General features: G+C 39.5%; 1 protein-coding gene across 1 annotated transcript; it reads left to right on the top strand.

Moving 5' to 3' along the window:
- The first annotated feature begins 1,624 nt into the window (after window positions 1-1,624).
- On the top strand, window positions 1,625-18,144 carry TCP1 (t-complex 1). The gene is made up of 12 exons (XM_084623494.1): window positions 1,625-1,784; window positions 4,635-4,720; window positions 5,952-6,080; window positions 6,704-6,801; window positions 7,038-7,148; window positions 8,366-8,547; window positions 10,354-10,480; window positions 14,323-14,498; window positions 15,338-15,461; window positions 16,743-16,935; window positions 17,302-17,465; window positions 17,826-18,144. Exons 1-12 carry the CDS (start codon window positions 1,718-1,720, stop codon window positions 18,040-18,042), a joined length of 1,674 nt encoding a protein of 557 aa, XP_084479620.1. The 5' UTR covers window positions 1,625-1,717; the 3' UTR covers window positions 18,043-18,144.
- Window positions 18,145-18,176: the final 32 nt, after the last annotated feature.

The raw sequence follows: 18,176 nt of genomic DNA, 5'->3' as shown, positions 1-18,176 counted from the left end.
TTTCAGAACAGATTGATTCAAACTGGGATTTACCCAAGCACATTATGCCTTCTCAGCTCTGTGTGTGTGAGACCTCAACTAAGGCCAAAATTAGAAAAGGAAGACAAGGTGACTCCACCAACATTTTCAGGAATTTCAAAGGGGATTAGATTAAGCGGAGATAACTGGCTCTTTTTGTTGTTGTTATTTTTAATAGTACTAACATAAAATAAAAATTAAAGGAGCTTGTATTTTCCCTCCAAGAGTTAACTACCCTATCACTTCTTTTTGGTCCACCAGTGGTTTTAACTTTTTTTTCCATTTACAGACCCCTCAAAATTTCAGATGCAGGTGCAAACCCTTTTTAAAATCTTAGATATAGTCTGCAGACCCCCAGGAATCCATGTACCACAGGTTGAAAACCACTGTTCTATACTGATTTAATTTTAGTTTTTCCCCAAACACAAACGATTCCTAAAATATTTCCATGGTCACTACTAAGATCTTGATTTCATAGACAACAAAAACAAGGTAATGGTGGTAAGCCCTTTGCTCACATTAGGTTTGTAGATGGTCACAAACTAGAAGAGATTTGGGGCCAGACTTTGCACTAACATGGAAAATAGATCATATTTCCCGGATGAAATCCAAAGCTGTTACACCAGTGTTCTGAGGTTGACCGAAATGCTGGGTAGCACTGTACATTTGGTTAACTCTGCAATTAGTTATCAAGCTAAAACAGTCTCATGGGGCTGTAGACTATAAACACTGAAAATCTGCGAAAACTGTACTGGATTACTTCTGAAGAAGATACTGGCTCTGCTCTACTCAACTCCAAGGTCACACCAAGCTCTAGGGAATTACCCCTACGCCCTACTGCCAAAATGCAAGACGATGTCGTCGTCTAGGTTTATGGCTACTAAAGCAGCCCCGCAGCTTCCTGCAATTAACGCCCCCCCCAAGCCTGGGGAGAACATTTGCGGTTTCCAGCGATCTCGGCGCTGGAGAAGGGGCGGGGATTGGAGGGACGACTCCGGCCTGGGACGGGCTGGCTGTCGGCACGGCCCGGGCGGAAGCGGGGTTCCCGCGGTCCGGGACCCGCTGCAGGAGGCCGCGGAGCTAGTTTGCGGGCCTGTTTCCTCGGCGTCGGGCGAAGCCCAATGGAACACGCAGGACTGGGAGCGTCGGAGCACCCAGCACTAACCCCCAGGGGCTGCGCCCTGCTGGGCCGGCCCCGTGTGTGTGTCGTAGGAGGGTGGAGGTGCGCTGGGCCCCGCCCGGAGACAGGCGCTGAAGCTCGCTCGCGCCGTGCCGGGGCAGGGGCCGTCTCGGCAGCGGCTTCACCCCTCTGAGGCGACGCTCCCTGCGCTGGGAATTCCTAGGCCAGCCCTGCAATCTCCTGGAAGGAGAAAAAAACCAATGCTCCTAGCCCCGCCCCCTTTCCCAACATGCAACGTGACTCAGGGGGAAATTCAGAGAGCAGAGGCGTTGCTAACCCCAGAATCCAATCACCACCTTCAATCTAGGCACCTTCTGGGCCGCATTGCAACGGGCTGCTGGATTGGACAGAAGTGTTTAACGTCATCGTGAGTCAGCGCCGTTCCTTTCTCTGCCCCGCCCTCTCCCCATCATGCACCGCGGTTAGGGGCCAGTTTCCCAGCAAGCCTTGCGGCGTCGCCGGCGCATTCTTCTGCAGCGGCGCGCGTGTCACTGTCTCTCCTCTCGGCGCGCGGGGAAGATGGAGATGGGGTCGCTGGCTGTGTTTGGGGAGCGGATTTCCGGGGAGGCGATCCGCGGCCAGAACGGTAATGCGAGCGCGGAGCGGGGCCCTGGCCGCCTGCCTCAGCGGCCGCCGCCATGTGCTCCCTCGGCAGGGGGGGGCGGGGTGTCCTGTAGTAGAGGAACCCGGGCTCGGGTAGGGGCTAGGCCCCGGCTCTCAAGCCCGCTTGTGTCTGCGGGACGGGGCGCGGCCTCCGTCCCTGTGAAGCCATCGTTACGTGCCGGAGCCCGTTGGGAGGGAGCGCGAGGCGCGGCCGGCCCCGCCCGCCCCGTGGCGCGCTCAGAGCTCGGCCCGGGGCGGTGGTTGCCGAGAAGCAGCTCGCGGCAGTCCACGGGCCCGTTACGTAGGGCCGCTTTCCCCGCGGCGGCCCCTGGGTGGTTGCGGCGCGGGGGCGCCCGCGTTCGCACCGAGCAGCCGGGCGCGGGGCCGCTCGTGTCTTGCTGCTGTTCCTAGCCCGCTTCCCTTTGGGGCGCTAGGCAAACCCGAGCTCGTTGTTACGTGAATGGCCCCGGCCGCCATTTTTGACATGCCTTCAGCAGGCGAGACTTGGGGCGAAGCGGCGGGTGACTTATCCCGCGTGGGTCCCGTCTGGGACAGGACTGCGGCTCGCTATGGGGAAATGGCCGAGAAATCGGTAATCGTGTGCCGTGAATGTTTACACTGTCACTGTGTCGTCTGAAGTGCCTGTGAACAATAGTGACCGTCTTATCAACCCCCCCCCCCCCCCGGCGGGCCTTTGCTTCCCGGTTGGGTGGAATTTATGAAAAGTGACCCTTGTTACACTGGAGATTAAGGCTACACATGGGTGAAACTTGATATTGGTACTCTTAAGTTTTTGCCCACATGAGACCATTCTTGTATGTGTTTCCTACAAAATATTGGTGTTTTTGAATATAGATTATGAATGACTTTCAAACATTAAAGCTTCCTGCATATGCAAATTAAGAGCATGAAGACTGAGTTTCTCATCCTCTGTAGCACAGATCCTGTTTTAATCTATCTGAGGATCAAAAATAGTTTTGAGACATTTTCTTAACTCCATCCGGTTACTGACAGTTAAGAAGCAAATACCAGGATGTGGCCCTTAGTGCTAGTATAAAATCAAGATGTGTTAATTAAACAACGGGGTAGATAGACTAGTTTTGTGTGAAAATAATACAGCTTGGTATAAAGCTTTGGTCCCAGGCCCTCAAAGGTTTTCTTGGGGGAGAGGGGTGTCTCACTACCATATCTTTGAGAATCTGGTCATTGGCTAGTTTGGGATAGAATCAAGCATGGTAAGTGACAAAAAGAGGCTTAGATGTAGCTCCCTAGTACTCCACTAGCTCATCAGCCTGCCTTTGCCACAGCCGTAATTATCTCTTTGCAATGTTGGTGAGTCTGGAATTTGCAGAGTTACCTTTTAGTCCTCAAAAGGGTTTTTTGTGCCATCTGTCTCAGTGCTTCAGATAAGTTATTACAGGAGCCCTGCACAATGAGCAGAAACCAGCTGTTTTTGGAGTGGGTGCTCTATGCATCATGTGGAAAAGTGGTACATATCTTAGTAAAGTCTGTAGTTCCAGTAGTTTTTTCGCAGTGTCTTTAAATGGGATGAGGTACATGGCTGCCTATTTAGCCTATGGCTAAGGAAGCCTCTGATATTAAGGGCAAATTTGGGAAATGTTTTTTTTACGAAGGGCTGATCTCTGGAAAGAAAAAATGAGCAAGTTTGGTACATTTAAAGCTTTAAGGGAAAGATCAGATTTAAACTGGACCCTTCCCATTTGACTACCACTCCTTCAATTTACAGATTGAGTGGCTATGCTTATGGGATAGAGAAAACCCTGCCAAAGTCTGAAGGAGAAGATTGACGATATCTTTTTCCTATATGAAATGGCAGAACACAGAATGAAAAGATTCTGAATGACAAACCAAAGTGCATAATTTATTTCTTTAACTTGGAAAGTTTTTTACTATTTCAGTATCCAAAACAACATCCTTCAAGGCTGAATCCCCACTCTGTCACTCCGAGTGCAGAAAGTGGGGGCCCATAAGGATTCTAAAAGTTAATACTTGCCAATCCAGGCTTGTATTAAACTCATAAGGTTACAGCTTCTCTCTGACCTTGGCGTGGTAAATGCTGCCATCACCCAAATGCAAAAAAACCACCCTTTTAACCCAGGAAAGAGCACTTGGGAATCCCTCCCTGTGGGGTACCCTCAAGCCCTTCCCCTCCCTGCTCCGGGGAAGAGCTGAGAAAGGAACAAAGGACACTAGCTATGGCTACCAGCTAATCAAACAACATGCACAAACCTCTTAAGAGACCAGTAATCCAACCCTGTTCTTAAAAAAAGTAAATTTTATTAAAAACAAAAAGGACAAAATACATTTGGAATACATTTAGGCTTTTGCTAGATTTTAAGAGCAATTCTCAAAATTAAGCACCCAAAATAAAATAGCTTTCTTGGGGGTTCAGCTTAAATGTTACAAGCAAACAAAAGCAACTGGGGTTAGCAGAGAGGAGATCCTCAAGCATGAAAAAAATAAACCTGATCGCGTCTAACTAAACTTTCTGATCTGCTTACACCTTTGGGTTGTTAAAAGTAGTTCTAGATTGGCCACCATACATAGATTCCAGTCATGACATCACTATTTCGTAGTATCCAAGATCCCGATCTTGCAATCAAGTATCGTCATGGACCCTTACACAACCACCCTTTTTCCCCATTTTCCTGGTCAGATTGGCAAATTTTTTGCAGGATTGGAGTCTAAATAAGGAGTCATTTTATTTCAGGTTGCTGAAATTGAGAATCTGCTGACACAAAAATATACTGCTCTTAAAATAGATATTTGCGAAGAAAGAATTATTGATTTTTATTTTGCTTGATTTATACAGTTATGGCTGCAGCTTCTATTGCTAACATTGTGAAGAGTTCTCTTGGTCCAGTTGGTTTGGATAAAATGTTAGTGGATGATATTGGTGTAAGTAAGCACGTCTTTCATTTGACTTTGAAGAAAAGGGCTTGCATAGTAACAAACTTACACTGTAAATTAGAGCTGGCACCTGTTCTGCTTCAGCTGAAGGCATGTCTGTTTTTGTAAAGTGTTTCCATCTAAAATGTGCTCCATAGCTCTAATATACGTTTGGTAGTTTGACTTTTTTCCATTTTGTCATTAGGGATGTAAAATATTAAACGGTAAGCATTAGTCTTCCTGTTAACCCACCTTTAACCGTTAACCCCCAGCCCATCTCCCTTTAATCAGGTAACTTGTTAAGCAGTATAATTTTAATTGTTTAAACGGTTAACTTTTTAAATATTTAAATCTCTATTTGTCTTTAGTTTATTTTTTTTGAAGAAAGCCTTAATTGTAAACTATAGTTAACTGTTACTTCCTCCATGATGTGCTCCCTTATTTTATAACACAATTAACACTTGCTCATATACAAGTACGTTTGAATTTCAATAAACGTTTTTTTTCTCACATGGATACTTGTACTAACATTGTTTTCATTTATTCATTCTGTGTTCTATTCTAAACTTATTTTTGTGGTTGTTGACATGCATGTTGTTGTCTTTAAATTGTTTTACACGTATTAGAATTAGGTGCTGTTGTACATAATTTGCATTGGCTAATGTTTCTAATAAGATAGAATCACATCTCATTTTCAAATATTTAGACCAGGTGAGAATCTGATTTCTGTCTTTCTGCTGTGCTATCCTGAAAGCCAAAGTGAGATAGCATTATGTCATTGAGTGGTAACTGTGTAGTTAATAAAAGGTCGTAATATTGCACATTATCCTAAACTGAGATTTGTAAGTAACTGTATTTAAAATGCTTTCTTAAAAATAGACAAAGATATTCTAGCTACATTTAAGAAATCTTCCTTAGTTCTTATTTATACAACATGAAGAATTCTACCATCTAAAAGCTCATGCAAATTCTTGTGCACCAAGGTTCCCATCCTGCAACACATGGTTCACTGGGATTAGTTGTGTGTAGTTACATGTGTATAGATATAGTATTGAAGAGTTGACTTAAAAAGACAAAGTAAACTCTTAAGGTAAATGGTCAATGTACACAATGTTACATGAAGCATAGTTCTTCCCCACTATTCTCATTAAAATGTCTTCTCATATATTACAGTTTCATAAAGTTTAAAAATAAATTAGCATGAATATCAATCTTTTATTTGCTATTTTTTGAAAACTAGGATGTGACCATTACTAATGATGGTGCAACCATTCTGAAGCTGTTGGAGGTAGAACATCCTGCTGCAAAAGTTCTATGTGAGCTGGCAGAACTTCAAGACAAAGAAGTTGGAGATGGGACCACCTCAGTGGTATGTAGAAAGTTTTACAGGCAGACGTGTTGAAAGTCATTAACAAATGTAGCTTTTGGCATATCCTTATAAATGCTGGCACTGTAGGGATTAAATCTGGACCATTTCGTCATGTGACGACAGATTTCAAATGCATCTGCCCAGTGCAAACTATGAAAATTGCTTTGAAACAGTTCCTGGAACCGGAGTAATGAGGGAGACCACTGTAAAAAAACCTAGCATCTCTATGCATGCTTGCATTCTGGAAGAGGGTTATTCTTTACTTAGTGCCTGCAATTTGAGAATGATCATTCCTTCCCTTCCTGAAGTTATATTTGAGAGTAGCTTCTGGGTTGAAGAAGTTCTTAATTCTCAACCCCTGAGAAAAAATTAAAACATAGGTGGACTGATGGATGGACTAGAATCAGCTGATTCCAGACAACTCATATCAGTAGAGCCCCAAAATCAGTTCAGAGTTAACTAGTGAAATGGAAAGTTAGAATTAGAATTGTTTTGCTCATTAATGAATCTAAATGATGGGGAAACTTTTCATATTTGTCACTTATTTGTTCGTTGGAGCAAGAGCTACTGCTTATATTAAGACTTGCCCATTTTCTCAGTGACTCTTTCCTCTTTTCAAACAGGTAATTATTGCTGCTGAACTTCTAAAAAATGCAGATGAATTGGTCAAGCAGAAAATTCATCCCACCTCTGTTATTGGTGGCTATCGTCTTGCTTGCAAGTAAGAGAGATTATTTTGCAACTCTTGTGTTTCATTATATCCAGTGAACACTTATTTTACCTTAATCCTGTATTCATTATTGCCGACAATACAGGATATTTTTCTTGAGAAGACTTGTGGTGGTTTGTCAACTTGGTTCTAACTCTGCATTTAGTCTGCATGTCCTGACAGTAGGAAATGTTCCTTACAAGGAATAGAGAGAAATTGTTCTTGAAATGTTGGTTTTTATTCAACAGGGAGGCAGTTCGCTACATCAATGAAAATCTTATTATTAACACAGATGAACTTGGCCGGGAGTGTCTTATTAATTCAGCTAAAACATCAATGTCCTCCAAAATCATAGGAATGTATCCTTTGACTTGGTAATAATAAATTGGAATCTTAATTTTACAAAAATAGGGGATATTATTGTGGAGAGCTTGAGTATCCACTGTAAAGCCCATGGCAGCAGTTCTTAGTTCTTATCCTTTTTCATTCTAAACCCTTCTTTTAAGAGTTATAACTCCATTGTGAAAACTTGTTCTTGGTATCAACTTGGCATAAAAGGTGTATTCTGGTTTACTAAACCAAACCCTGCTCGTTTAAAGGACAATTGCAACAAGTTTTTAAATCTCACACTTACAAACCATTTTCCTCTTTTGGTATCACATTTTGTTTAAACCCTTAATCCTTAAACACAAGCTACAATTGACCACCCCCTTAGATGCTGAAATTGTAGCTGTTTTCTCTGACAGAAGCTGCCATACCCAGAGGCTTGAAGGAGCTGTTCTAATCTAAACAGCTGTTTTGATCCCCCTAATAGTTGTAGAAAACACAATGATGTGCTGTGCCCCTTGCCTATATTTTTTCTTGTTTTTACCAATCTTTTATGTTTCTTTAAAAACAATACTCTGGTTAGTTTGCCTGTTCTTTTTTTAGTATAATGGCTAAAAAAATGCTCTTTCTGCCACTTACTACATAACCCTTTTCTCCTTCCTGGGGCTGCCCAGGTGTTTTGCCCCTGTGGAACCCACTCTGACTCAGTTCACGTTCCACCCTAGCCAACATATAACTTATATTTTGCATTAATGGAGGAAAAAAATTAAAAGCATCCAAGCAGACGATCAGCCACACTAATCCCAAGAGTGTCTCCATTATTCCAGGCAACATTCCTTCTTGCAGTCTGTCTTCCCACTGTAGTTCAGTGATCGTTACTTGTTTATGGCATCCATTTGTTTCCTTTGAAAAACTGTTCACTAATTCAGGATTCTGATGTGACTGGGATAAAGCGGGCAAAAATAGGCTGTGTGTGTGTGTGCGCGTACTTGTGTAAACAGTAGCAAAATGTTGTGATTGTGAAAACATGAAATAATTTGATATTTGGACAAAACATTTAAACTCTGTCCTAGTTCCTTCTATCTGTAAAATGAGATTAATAATTATTTTACCTCATAGGTGCTTCAAGGATTATTTTAAAGGCATGTTAATATAAAGCAGCCTATAAATGCTGTTTTTAGGATTAAAATGAATTTATATTATGCTAGTTGTCTCTGTTTAGCTCATTTTAGCCTTAACGGTATTCTAGTGATGGTGACTTCTTTGCCAACATGGTGGTGGATGCTGTGCTTGCAGTTAAATTCACAGATCAAAAGGGTCAAGCCAAATATCCAATCAGTTCCATTAACGTTTTGAAGGCACATGGCCGTAGCCAGAAAGAGAGTATTCTTGTAAACGGCTATGCACTGAACTGTGTGGTGGGCTCACAAGGTAAGCTCAGATTTTGTTTTATAAGCCTTCAGTGAGCAGAATGACTGAAGTTTGTTTATGAATATGCTCTTATGTGGATGTTTCTAGTGATGTGAAGAATTGGCTAATAAGCTATTGTTCGTTCAGAAAAATTAAAAACAACCCTTGAAACAACAAAGTAAATGAAAACATTCTTAAATAAAACCAAACCCTACACTAACCAGTGGGTTTTTTGCCCCAAAAGTGAGAAGTCACAGACTCTGTGAAGTCCACAGGCTTTGCTGCTGTTGATGTTCTGAAAGGAACTCGGGTATTGCAGTGAGGCACCACTGTATAAAACCAAAAAGAAAAATTATGGTGGTTGCTTTACTATGCTACATTGTACTTCAGTTGTGACATCATGTGGATGATAATTCCCATTTTACATGGTCTTACAATTACATGTTAAATATTTGTGTCATTGAAACACTGTCCTGGTTCCCCAGTTGAAGGTTGTGTTTTTCTGAAACTTTGTAAAATTACTCTAGCAATTTAAATCCAATAAATAATGTACTAGTTTCTAACTACCCATCTCTAGAAAAATAGCAGACGCATAGGTACAAATTCATGGGCAGCTATTAAGGACTTCAGTGAAACTTGCATTCATGTCTGAAATCAATATTTGGCTTTGAAATCTTGTCTCAATAAGGATTTTTTAAATGAGATCTACGATCATATAGATTTTTAATTGTTTAGTCTGTTCACTGTCACTTTCTTGCACTTGAATGGTGGAAATAAGCCAATCGCTTATCTGGTGCTTAATCAGTGCCTAATAGATCTCAGGTTATCAGGTACGTACAATACTTATGTTTGGAATGTATACATCGCAGTAGACTGTTTAAAAACTTGCAGTTTAAGAGAGACTCGGGGAACTATTTCTATTGCCCATAAGGTTTTAAAAGCTTATTTTTGAAGTCTAAATTTGTGCAGTCTTTGACAGGAATGTCTAGTTTATTACATCGGTTACTGTGCAGCACTCTGCAGGTGTCAAGAAACCACACCGGCAGGTAAAACTCATGAGGCTTCAGTTGTCAGTGTTAAAGGAACGTGCATTTAAATGACACAATCTGGAATACAGCACAGGCTGCTGTTCATTTGGTAGTGGAGGGGAGGTTCATTGTATTGCTCAGCTTATCTAGCAAATAAGTGAGCAACAATAAATGTCACCCAAAGGAGTTCCATCCAGCCCTCCTTGGCCTGAGGATTGTTGACTGCAGTGCAAGGCCTCAAAGGTGGACAGTGTAAAAGCAAGGAAATTGGCTACTGTCACTAGAATTAGGTTACTGTATTTTGACATGTTCAGCTCTGTTAAAATCAACATGTTCTTATTATCCCTTACTGGGAATGTACTAGGTCCCTGCTAAATATATCCGAGTTCTCTGTAGATTTACATAGTGATTACACTGGATACCAAAGGGTCAGTTTCATTACCTGTGGTACTAATACATCTTGAACTTGTAGCTCACCAATGTCACAAACTGGCAAGCAAGGAGTCATGGAAAGGTGCTCCTCTGTGTCTTCGTATGAAGTGGTAAATTAAGAAAGCAGCTAAGGTTATGTCTGCATATTGAAGAATGTCTCACTACCCTTTTCGTTGTTCTTGTCATAACATTTTCCCAAGTATGTTTGTGAAAAGAGTTGCAGGAAAAAAAGCAGCCTTAGATGGGTAATTGTATGTGTATTAGAAATCTAAAAAGTAAAATACATCACAACTATTTTTGCTTTATTAAGCATTTTTAATTAAAACTTACTTGTAACAACATTGAATAAAATGCCATTTTTATATAGGTATGACCAAGAGGATAGTTAATGCAAAGATTGCCTGTCTTGACTTCAGTCTGCAGAAAACAAAAATGAAGCTTGGTGTTCAGGTGGTGATCACAGATCCGGAGAAACTGGACCAGATTAGACAGAGGTAGCACATTTTCAAACTAATTTTGGTATTTTTTAATTATGTACTGGGTTTCTGGGTATTCTGAAGAGTGTAATAGACAACAAAATTAACTACAGAGGTAAGTAACACATCTTAATATAAAATACTGGTGGAAAACATTGATCATAACTATTGATTAAAATGTATTTGGATAATCTGTATTCAGTTGAACTGTATAATTATATTGAATTTAGGGCTGTCAAGCAATTAAAAAAATTAATCGTGATTAATCGCGCTGTTAAGCAATCTAATACCATTTATTTTAAATATTTTGGATGTTTACTACATTTTCAAATATATTAATTTCAATTACAACACAGAATACAAAGTGTACAGTGCTCACTTTATATTATTACAAATATTTGCACTGTAAAAAAACATATTTTTCAATTCACCTCATACAAGTACTGTAGTGCAATCTCTTTATCATGAAAGTTGAACTTACAAATGTAGAATTGTATACCAAAAAAACTATATTCAAAAACAAAACAATGTAAAACTTTAGAGCCTACAAGTCCACTCAATCCTACTTCTTGGTCAGCCAATCACTCGGACAAACAAGGTTGGTTACAATTTGCAGGAGATAATGCTGCCAGCTTCTTGTTTACAATGTCACCTGAAAGTGAGAACAGGCATTTGCATGGCACTGTTGTAGCTGGCATTGCAAGATATTTACGTGCCAGATGCGCTAAAGATTCATATGTCCCTTCAAGCTTCAGTCGCCATTCCAGAGGACATGCTTCCATGCTGATGATGGATTCTGCTTGATAATGATCCAAAGCAGTGCAGACTGATGCACGTTCATTTTCATCATCTGAGTCAGATGCCACTAGCAGAAGGTTGATTTTCTTTTTTGGTGGTTTGGGTTCTGTAGTTTCCGCATCAGAGTGTTGCTCTTCTAAGACTTCTGAAAGCATGCTCCACACCTCGTCCCTCTCAGATTTTGGAAGGCACTTGTCATAAATATAAAGGGAAGGGTAAACCCCTTTGAAATCCCTCCTGGCCAGGGGAAAGCTCCTCTCACCTGTAAAGGGTTAAGAAGCTAAAGGTAACCTCGCTGGCACCTGACCAAAATGACCAATGAGGAGACAAGATGCTTTCAAAAGCTGGGAGGAGGGAGAGAAACAAAGGGTCTGTGGGTCTGTCTATATGCTGGTTTCTGCCGGGGATAGACCAGGAATGGAGTCTTAGAACTTTTAGTAAGTAATCTAGCTAGGTATGTGTTAGATTATGATTTCTTTAAATGGCTGAGAAAAGAATTGTGCTGAATAGAATAACTATTTCTGTCTGTGTATCTTTTTTGTAACTTAAGGTTTTGCCTAGAGGGGTTCTCTATGTTTTTGAATCTAATTACCCTGTAAGATATCTACCATCCTGATTTTACAGGGGGGATTTCTTCATTTCTATTTACTTCTATTTTTATTAAGTCTTCCTGTAAGAAAACTGAATGCTTTTTCATTGTTCTGAGATCCAAGGGTTTGGGTCTGTGGTCACCTATGCAAATTGGTGAGGCTTTTTATCCAACATTTCCCAGGAAAGGGGGGGTGCAAGTGTTGGGAGGATTGTTCATTGTTCTTAAAATCCAAGGGTCTGGGTCTGTAGTCACCTAGGCAAATTGGTGAGGCTTTTTACCAAACCTTGTCCAGGAAGTGGGGTGCAAGGTTTTGGGAAGTATTTTGGGGGGAAAGACGCGTCCAAACAGCTCTTCCCCAGTAACCAGTATTAGTTTGGTGGTGGTAGCGGCCAATCCAAGGACAACGGGTGGAATATTTTGTACCTTGGGGAAGTTTTGACCTAAGCTGGTAAAGATAAGCTTAGGAGGTTTTTCATGCAGGTCCCCACATCTGTACCCTAGAGTTCAGAGTGGGGGAGGAACCTTGACAGCACTTCAGATTCTTAAACCTTGGGTTGAGTGCTGTAGCTATTTTTAGAAATCTCACATTGGTACCTTCTTGGCGTTCTGTCAAACCTGCTGTGAAAAGTGTTCTTGAAATGAACATGTGCTGGGTCATCATCCGAGACTGCTATAACATGAGATATATGCAGAATGTCAGTAAAACAGAGGAGGAGACATACAATTCTCCCCCAAGGAGTACAGCCACAGATTTAATTGATACATTATTTTTTAAATGAGCATCATCAGCATGGAAGCATGTCCTGTGGAATGGTGGCCGAAGCATGGAAGGGGCATACGAATGTTTAGCATATCTGGCATGTAAATACTTTGCAACGCTGGCTACAAAAGTGCCATGTGAATGCCTGTTCTCGCTTTCAGGTGACATTGTAAACAAGAAGCAGGCAGCCATATCGCCCATCAATGTAAACAAACTTGTTTGTCTTAACAATTGGCAGAATAAGAAGTAGGACTGAGTGACTTGTAGACTCTGAAATTTTACAGGTTTTGAGTGCAGTTATGTGACCAAAACAATCTGCATTTGTAAGTTACTTTCACAATAAAGAGATTGCACTTCAGTACTTGTATGAGGTGAATTGAAAAATACTGTCTTTTGTTTATCATTTTTACAGTGCATATATATGTAAACAAAAATAATATAAAGTGAGAACTGTGCACTCTGTATTCTGTGTTGTAATTGAAATCAATATTGAAAATATAGAAAAACATCCAAAAATATTTAAGTTTCAATTGGTATTCTATTGTTACAAGTGCGATTAATCCTGATTTATTTTTTGAGTTAATCCCAAGTTAACTGTGATCGACAGCCCTAATTGAATTATGAAGCAAAAAAGTTACATTATTTAGAACCAAAGATTGGATTGATTTATATCAGCAAGCAGAAAACTTTGATTTAAATAATTGATTTACATTGTTTTATGTTTGTACTTTTCATTTTCCTAAAGAAAGATTTGATTCTTATTGGTTGGTGGCTATTAGAATATAGCCTGTACACTGTGTTTAGCAATTTTTGCTAACCAGGTGGGTACACTGAGTCTATGCCTAAGCAATTATCTATCTTACACCTACATTAATTCAGATTCTTAATTTTTTAATTTTAATATATCAGAAAATGGTGCATGATGCATTTAAGACTTTATTTTTACTTGTAATTTGTGTCGGTGCATTTGGATGGAAACTGAAATTCAATTAAAATGCACAAACAGAATTGTAAAGTCTTTTTTATTCATAAAAAAAAGATCAAAACATGTTTTGAATTTAAAACTGATTTATTAAACAAAGGAAGTTAATGAATTGAACTGATTATTTCTGCCCACCAAGTCCGTTGGTATTTTAGAATGAGTAGATCTCATCCTCTTGAACACAGTTTTATTCCTAGATTGTGAGAGGAAACAAGACTTCATGCTTTTTCAACTTCCAATCATTTTCTTAACTTTTTAATGTACTAGTTATTGAAAAAACTCAAATGGATAAAATATTCTCTCTGAGTCTATGGAAGGGGTTACTGCTGTCAAAAACTCATTCAGCACTTCAAACTCTAGTGTGTAGCCAGTGTTTTCCACGAGTTCAGTGGTTAGACTTTCTTTGAAACTTAGGCAGCAACATTCCTTAATACTTTTTATTTAATTTAAATTATAGTAAATGTAGGTCTTAACGTAGATTATTGTAATTTCAAATCTCATTTCAAATAGGCTTAATTTTAAAAATAGAAATATTTTTTGTATTTAATTTTTTATCCACCCTGACACACATTCATGTGATGGTTCCTTTTCTCCCTGGAGATCTTAGCTTTGCACTGCTGGTAATTATTCAGATGTTTGTGTATGGTTTAGCCATTCAGTTGATGATTTTTAATCCCACTTTCATAATTTTTGGTTATAAGTAAACACGTGCCCATTATCTTTTGCAGAGAGTCCGATATCACTAAAGAGAGGATTCAGAAGATTCTGGCCACAGGTGCCAACGTTGTTCTAACCACTGGTAGCATTGATGATATGTGTCTGAAATATTTTGTGGATGCTGGTGCTATGGCAGTACGCAGAGTTTTAAAAAAGGACCTTAAACGCATTGCTAAAGCAGCAGGAGGTATGTATATATTGTGATTTTGGTCGTAGTATATGTTTTTAGTTCTATATAGTGTTTCCAAAGCTGTTATTAAGCAGTAGTTGGTCAGTTCCCTGAGTATTATTGGGCTGATCCACATATAGAGTGATAAGGAAGTATGCTTGGAATAGAAAACATTCAGATGCTACAATGCCCTGACAGGGAGCACCTCACTAAGTAAAGAGGAGCCACTGAAAAATTGTGACTGCAGAAAATGTACAGTGAGGGGAGATGTTCACTGACACAGGGAAGGCTCTGTTATGCCAGGGCACACAACCAGACTATATTTTATCTAGAAATGGGGATTATGGAAGTCTGGTTAATCTAATCTCCAACTTCCTGTAGTAATTGAAATTTTTTTCTTAAAATTCAGAGTCTATAGTATAAAATTATTCAATCCCAAAATGCATTTTATAAAGATCATCTAAAAGAGATTTTGATAGTTCAAGTCTTCTTAGAACCGTGCAGAACAAAGTGTGTAATTTGTTTTTAGCAGCAATGTGAAAACTTCAATTAATACAGAATAGGTGCTGTAAAGATCAAGTAAAAATGAACCCAGAGAGACTAAGGGGGACTATAAAATACAGAAACGGATTTAAAAGTAAGGTAGGGCCTATAGGACTACTTAATCCAGCCAGCACTGCAGGGAAATAGAAATGTTCAATCTTGCATTTATGTTTAATGTTAAGGAATACTGATGAATACTACCATTCTGTTTGCCCTGTAAACCTAAAACCATTTGTTCTGTGAGTTTGATAAATAACAATGAGTTGGTGTTGTCCACACTGATTTCACAATTTTGTTTTGTTTTTATTTTAAAGCAATCATTTGTTCCACTCTGGCTAATCTGGAAGGTGAAGAAAGCTTTGAGGCATCAATGCTGGGACAGGCAGAAGAGGTGGTGCAAGAGAGAATTTGTGATGATGAACTGATTTTAATAAAAAAGTAAGGACTTTTCTAGGGTTCTAGAGTTCATCATGCCTTGGAAACATGTTTTGCTAAATCTTTAGATAAACTTCCCATTTATTTACTGCTATGCAATCTCAATGCTATGAGCAGTTATACGCGTGGGATAGAGTATAGTAAGGCCATTGTAAATTTGTGATGAAACAACCAATGTTTCACCATTATTGCTAGGGCCAGACATCCTTCTCAGTCATACCAGTTACAAGCTGTAAGCCTGTCCTGTTGTTGTGTAGTTGACATAAAGAATGTCTTTTGTTTAAATAGCTTATCTATAACTATAGAAATTACTTTTCTAAACATTGATGTGTGAAAGTATAGAGAAAATCCAATCGGAACGGTGTAACTGTATGATGATCAGCTTCACTAGTGATTATAGTGACAGAGGTGTGGTTATGTCTTCTGTGACACTACCTAGATTTGAAAATGCTGTATACTGAAGTTTGATTAAAACTAGCTCTGTATAACCTTTTTGATGCTGATTTAAACCCATTTAATGGCAGGAATTCATATTAAATTGTCACGTGACTATCAAGAACAGCAATTCTTAACTCAGTGCATTTTTCCTTTTCCCTTTTATGATTTTGGTATGCCATGGTGATGATATGAATGCAAACTTGTTTCTGCCTCATCATAAAATATGTTGACACACTTAATCGGTTTCCCATGTTTTCTGGTGTGATCCCCTGGTTTCAGTTTCATGAGACTAAAAGACATTCTCAAAGATGTTGAGTTGATACCTCTAACCATATCACTTTCTGCAGCTGCCTGACTACCTGTTGCTGTACTGATGGCAGTTACAGGCACTAAGTTTGTACGTTGAATAAAGAAATCCAGCAATGGTACTGAGGGAATCTAGCAGAGGAATTGAGAGGCTGGAAAAAACAAATGTGCTATCTAAAATCTCTAGTGGCAATAAATGTGTGTTTAAAATGGATACGTTTCCATTAATGGTAATTTTTATCTCACTCCCATTGTGTGGAAATGCCTTGCCTTTCTTGCTGAGGAGTAAAGAATTTTCTGATAGGGTGAGCAAATTAAAATGCATTAGCCAGCACAGAATATCTGGGATTGTCTGAGAGGGGTTAGTGTGAACTGAAGGGTTACCCACAGATGTCACAAGAGATAATATAACCCCTTTAGGATTAAATGTTTGAGGAATTTAGCTGTAGCAATGAGATAGTAAAGTATCAAAGCTCTTTATCCAGAAGAGTTTTTCTGATCGGCGTGAAGTTAACTCACTTTTCCTCATTTTTTGGACAGTACCAAGGCTCGTACTTCTGCATCAATTATTTTACGAGGAGCCAATGACTTCATGTGTGATGAAATGGAGAGATCCTTACACGATGCTCTTTGTGTAGTTAAAAGAGTATTGGAGTCCAAGTCTGTGGTACCAGGTGGTGGTGCTGTAGAGGCAGCACTTTCAATATATCTTGAAAATTATGCAACCAGCATGGTAAGTGCAGTTCACAAAATAACAGTGTTTCATTGCATAACACTAAAACTTCTTGCTGTGGTGGTTATAATGCAGAACTTGACTTTTAAGTGCTTTGAGCTTTGTTCTGCCAGATCTTGGGAGCATCTGTTTTAATACACCAAAATATTAACTTCAGTTTTCAAAACAATTAAGAAATAACCTTGAGCTGGGAACAGAACAGTTCTTCCTCTCCCTACATCTATTTTCCCCCTGTATTGTTCATAATCAATATAGATTGTAAGTGTCTACCTGCGGTCTAAAATTATGGCTACATTTTTCCTCTTGTATTGCATGAATTGGCTTGATGGGTTTCAAAGTAAATAACTCTTCCTCCCTCTCATTTAGGGATCACGTGAACAGCTTGCTATTGCAGAATTTGCACGGTCTCTCTTAATTATTCCAAATACCTTGGCAGTAAATGCTGCCCAGGATGCCACAGATCTTGTTGCGAAGCTGAGAGCATTTCACAATGAAGCTCAAGTGAACCCAGAACGCAAAAATCTGAAATGGCAAGTATCCATTAATAGAAGTGAAAGGGGGTTACATTTAAATGCAGGGCTGTCTTAGGAGTTTTGTAAATATTGACTGCTTGTGGAGAAGTTCTGTTACAAAATATAGTGTAAATTTACTTTTCTCTGCATTTCTGTTTTTCTCCTGTTGTGTACTTTAGCTGCTCCTCTTGATCATAATTTAGGAACTCTGAGCTTGCTCTGGGAAACTTTTTTTTTTATTTTCCTTCAGATAAGCATACTGGTAATCCTCAGAAGTTTATGTTCTAACTTCAGCCAAATTATGTGTATTACCATAGTGCCTAGCACCTATGTGCTACCCAACAAATTAGACTTGTCTAATCCATTTCTTGTTTGCAGGATTGGTCTTGATTTAATCAATGGGAAACCTCGTGATAACAAACAAGCTGGTGTGTTTGAGCCTACTGTAGTCAAAGTAAAGAGCTTGAAATTTGCAACAGAAGCTGCAATTACTATTCTACGAATTGATGATCTTATTAAGTTGCATCCTGAAAGCAAAGATGATAGAGGCGGGTGTTACGAAGATGCCGTTCGTTCTGGAGCACTTGAGAATTAGTCTGGCTTTTATTTATGTTACTGTTTAATTGTTCATCTTACACTTCTTCCCAGTATTGTACCTAGAGTGTATGTTAATAAAATGGGGATAGTTACAAGAGAACTTGCTGTCAAGTTTGTGTTCTTTATTCACCA

Source organism: Lepidochelys olivacea, assembly GCF_965140295.1.
Source record: "Lepidochelys olivacea isolate rLepOli2 genome assembly, chromosome: 3".
Taxonomy (NCBI): Eukaryota; Metazoa; Chordata; order Testudines; family Cheloniidae; genus Lepidochelys; species Lepidochelys olivacea.
Note: the sequence above shows the minus strand (reverse complement) of the source record. Positions and strands in the feature narration are given on the sequence as shown.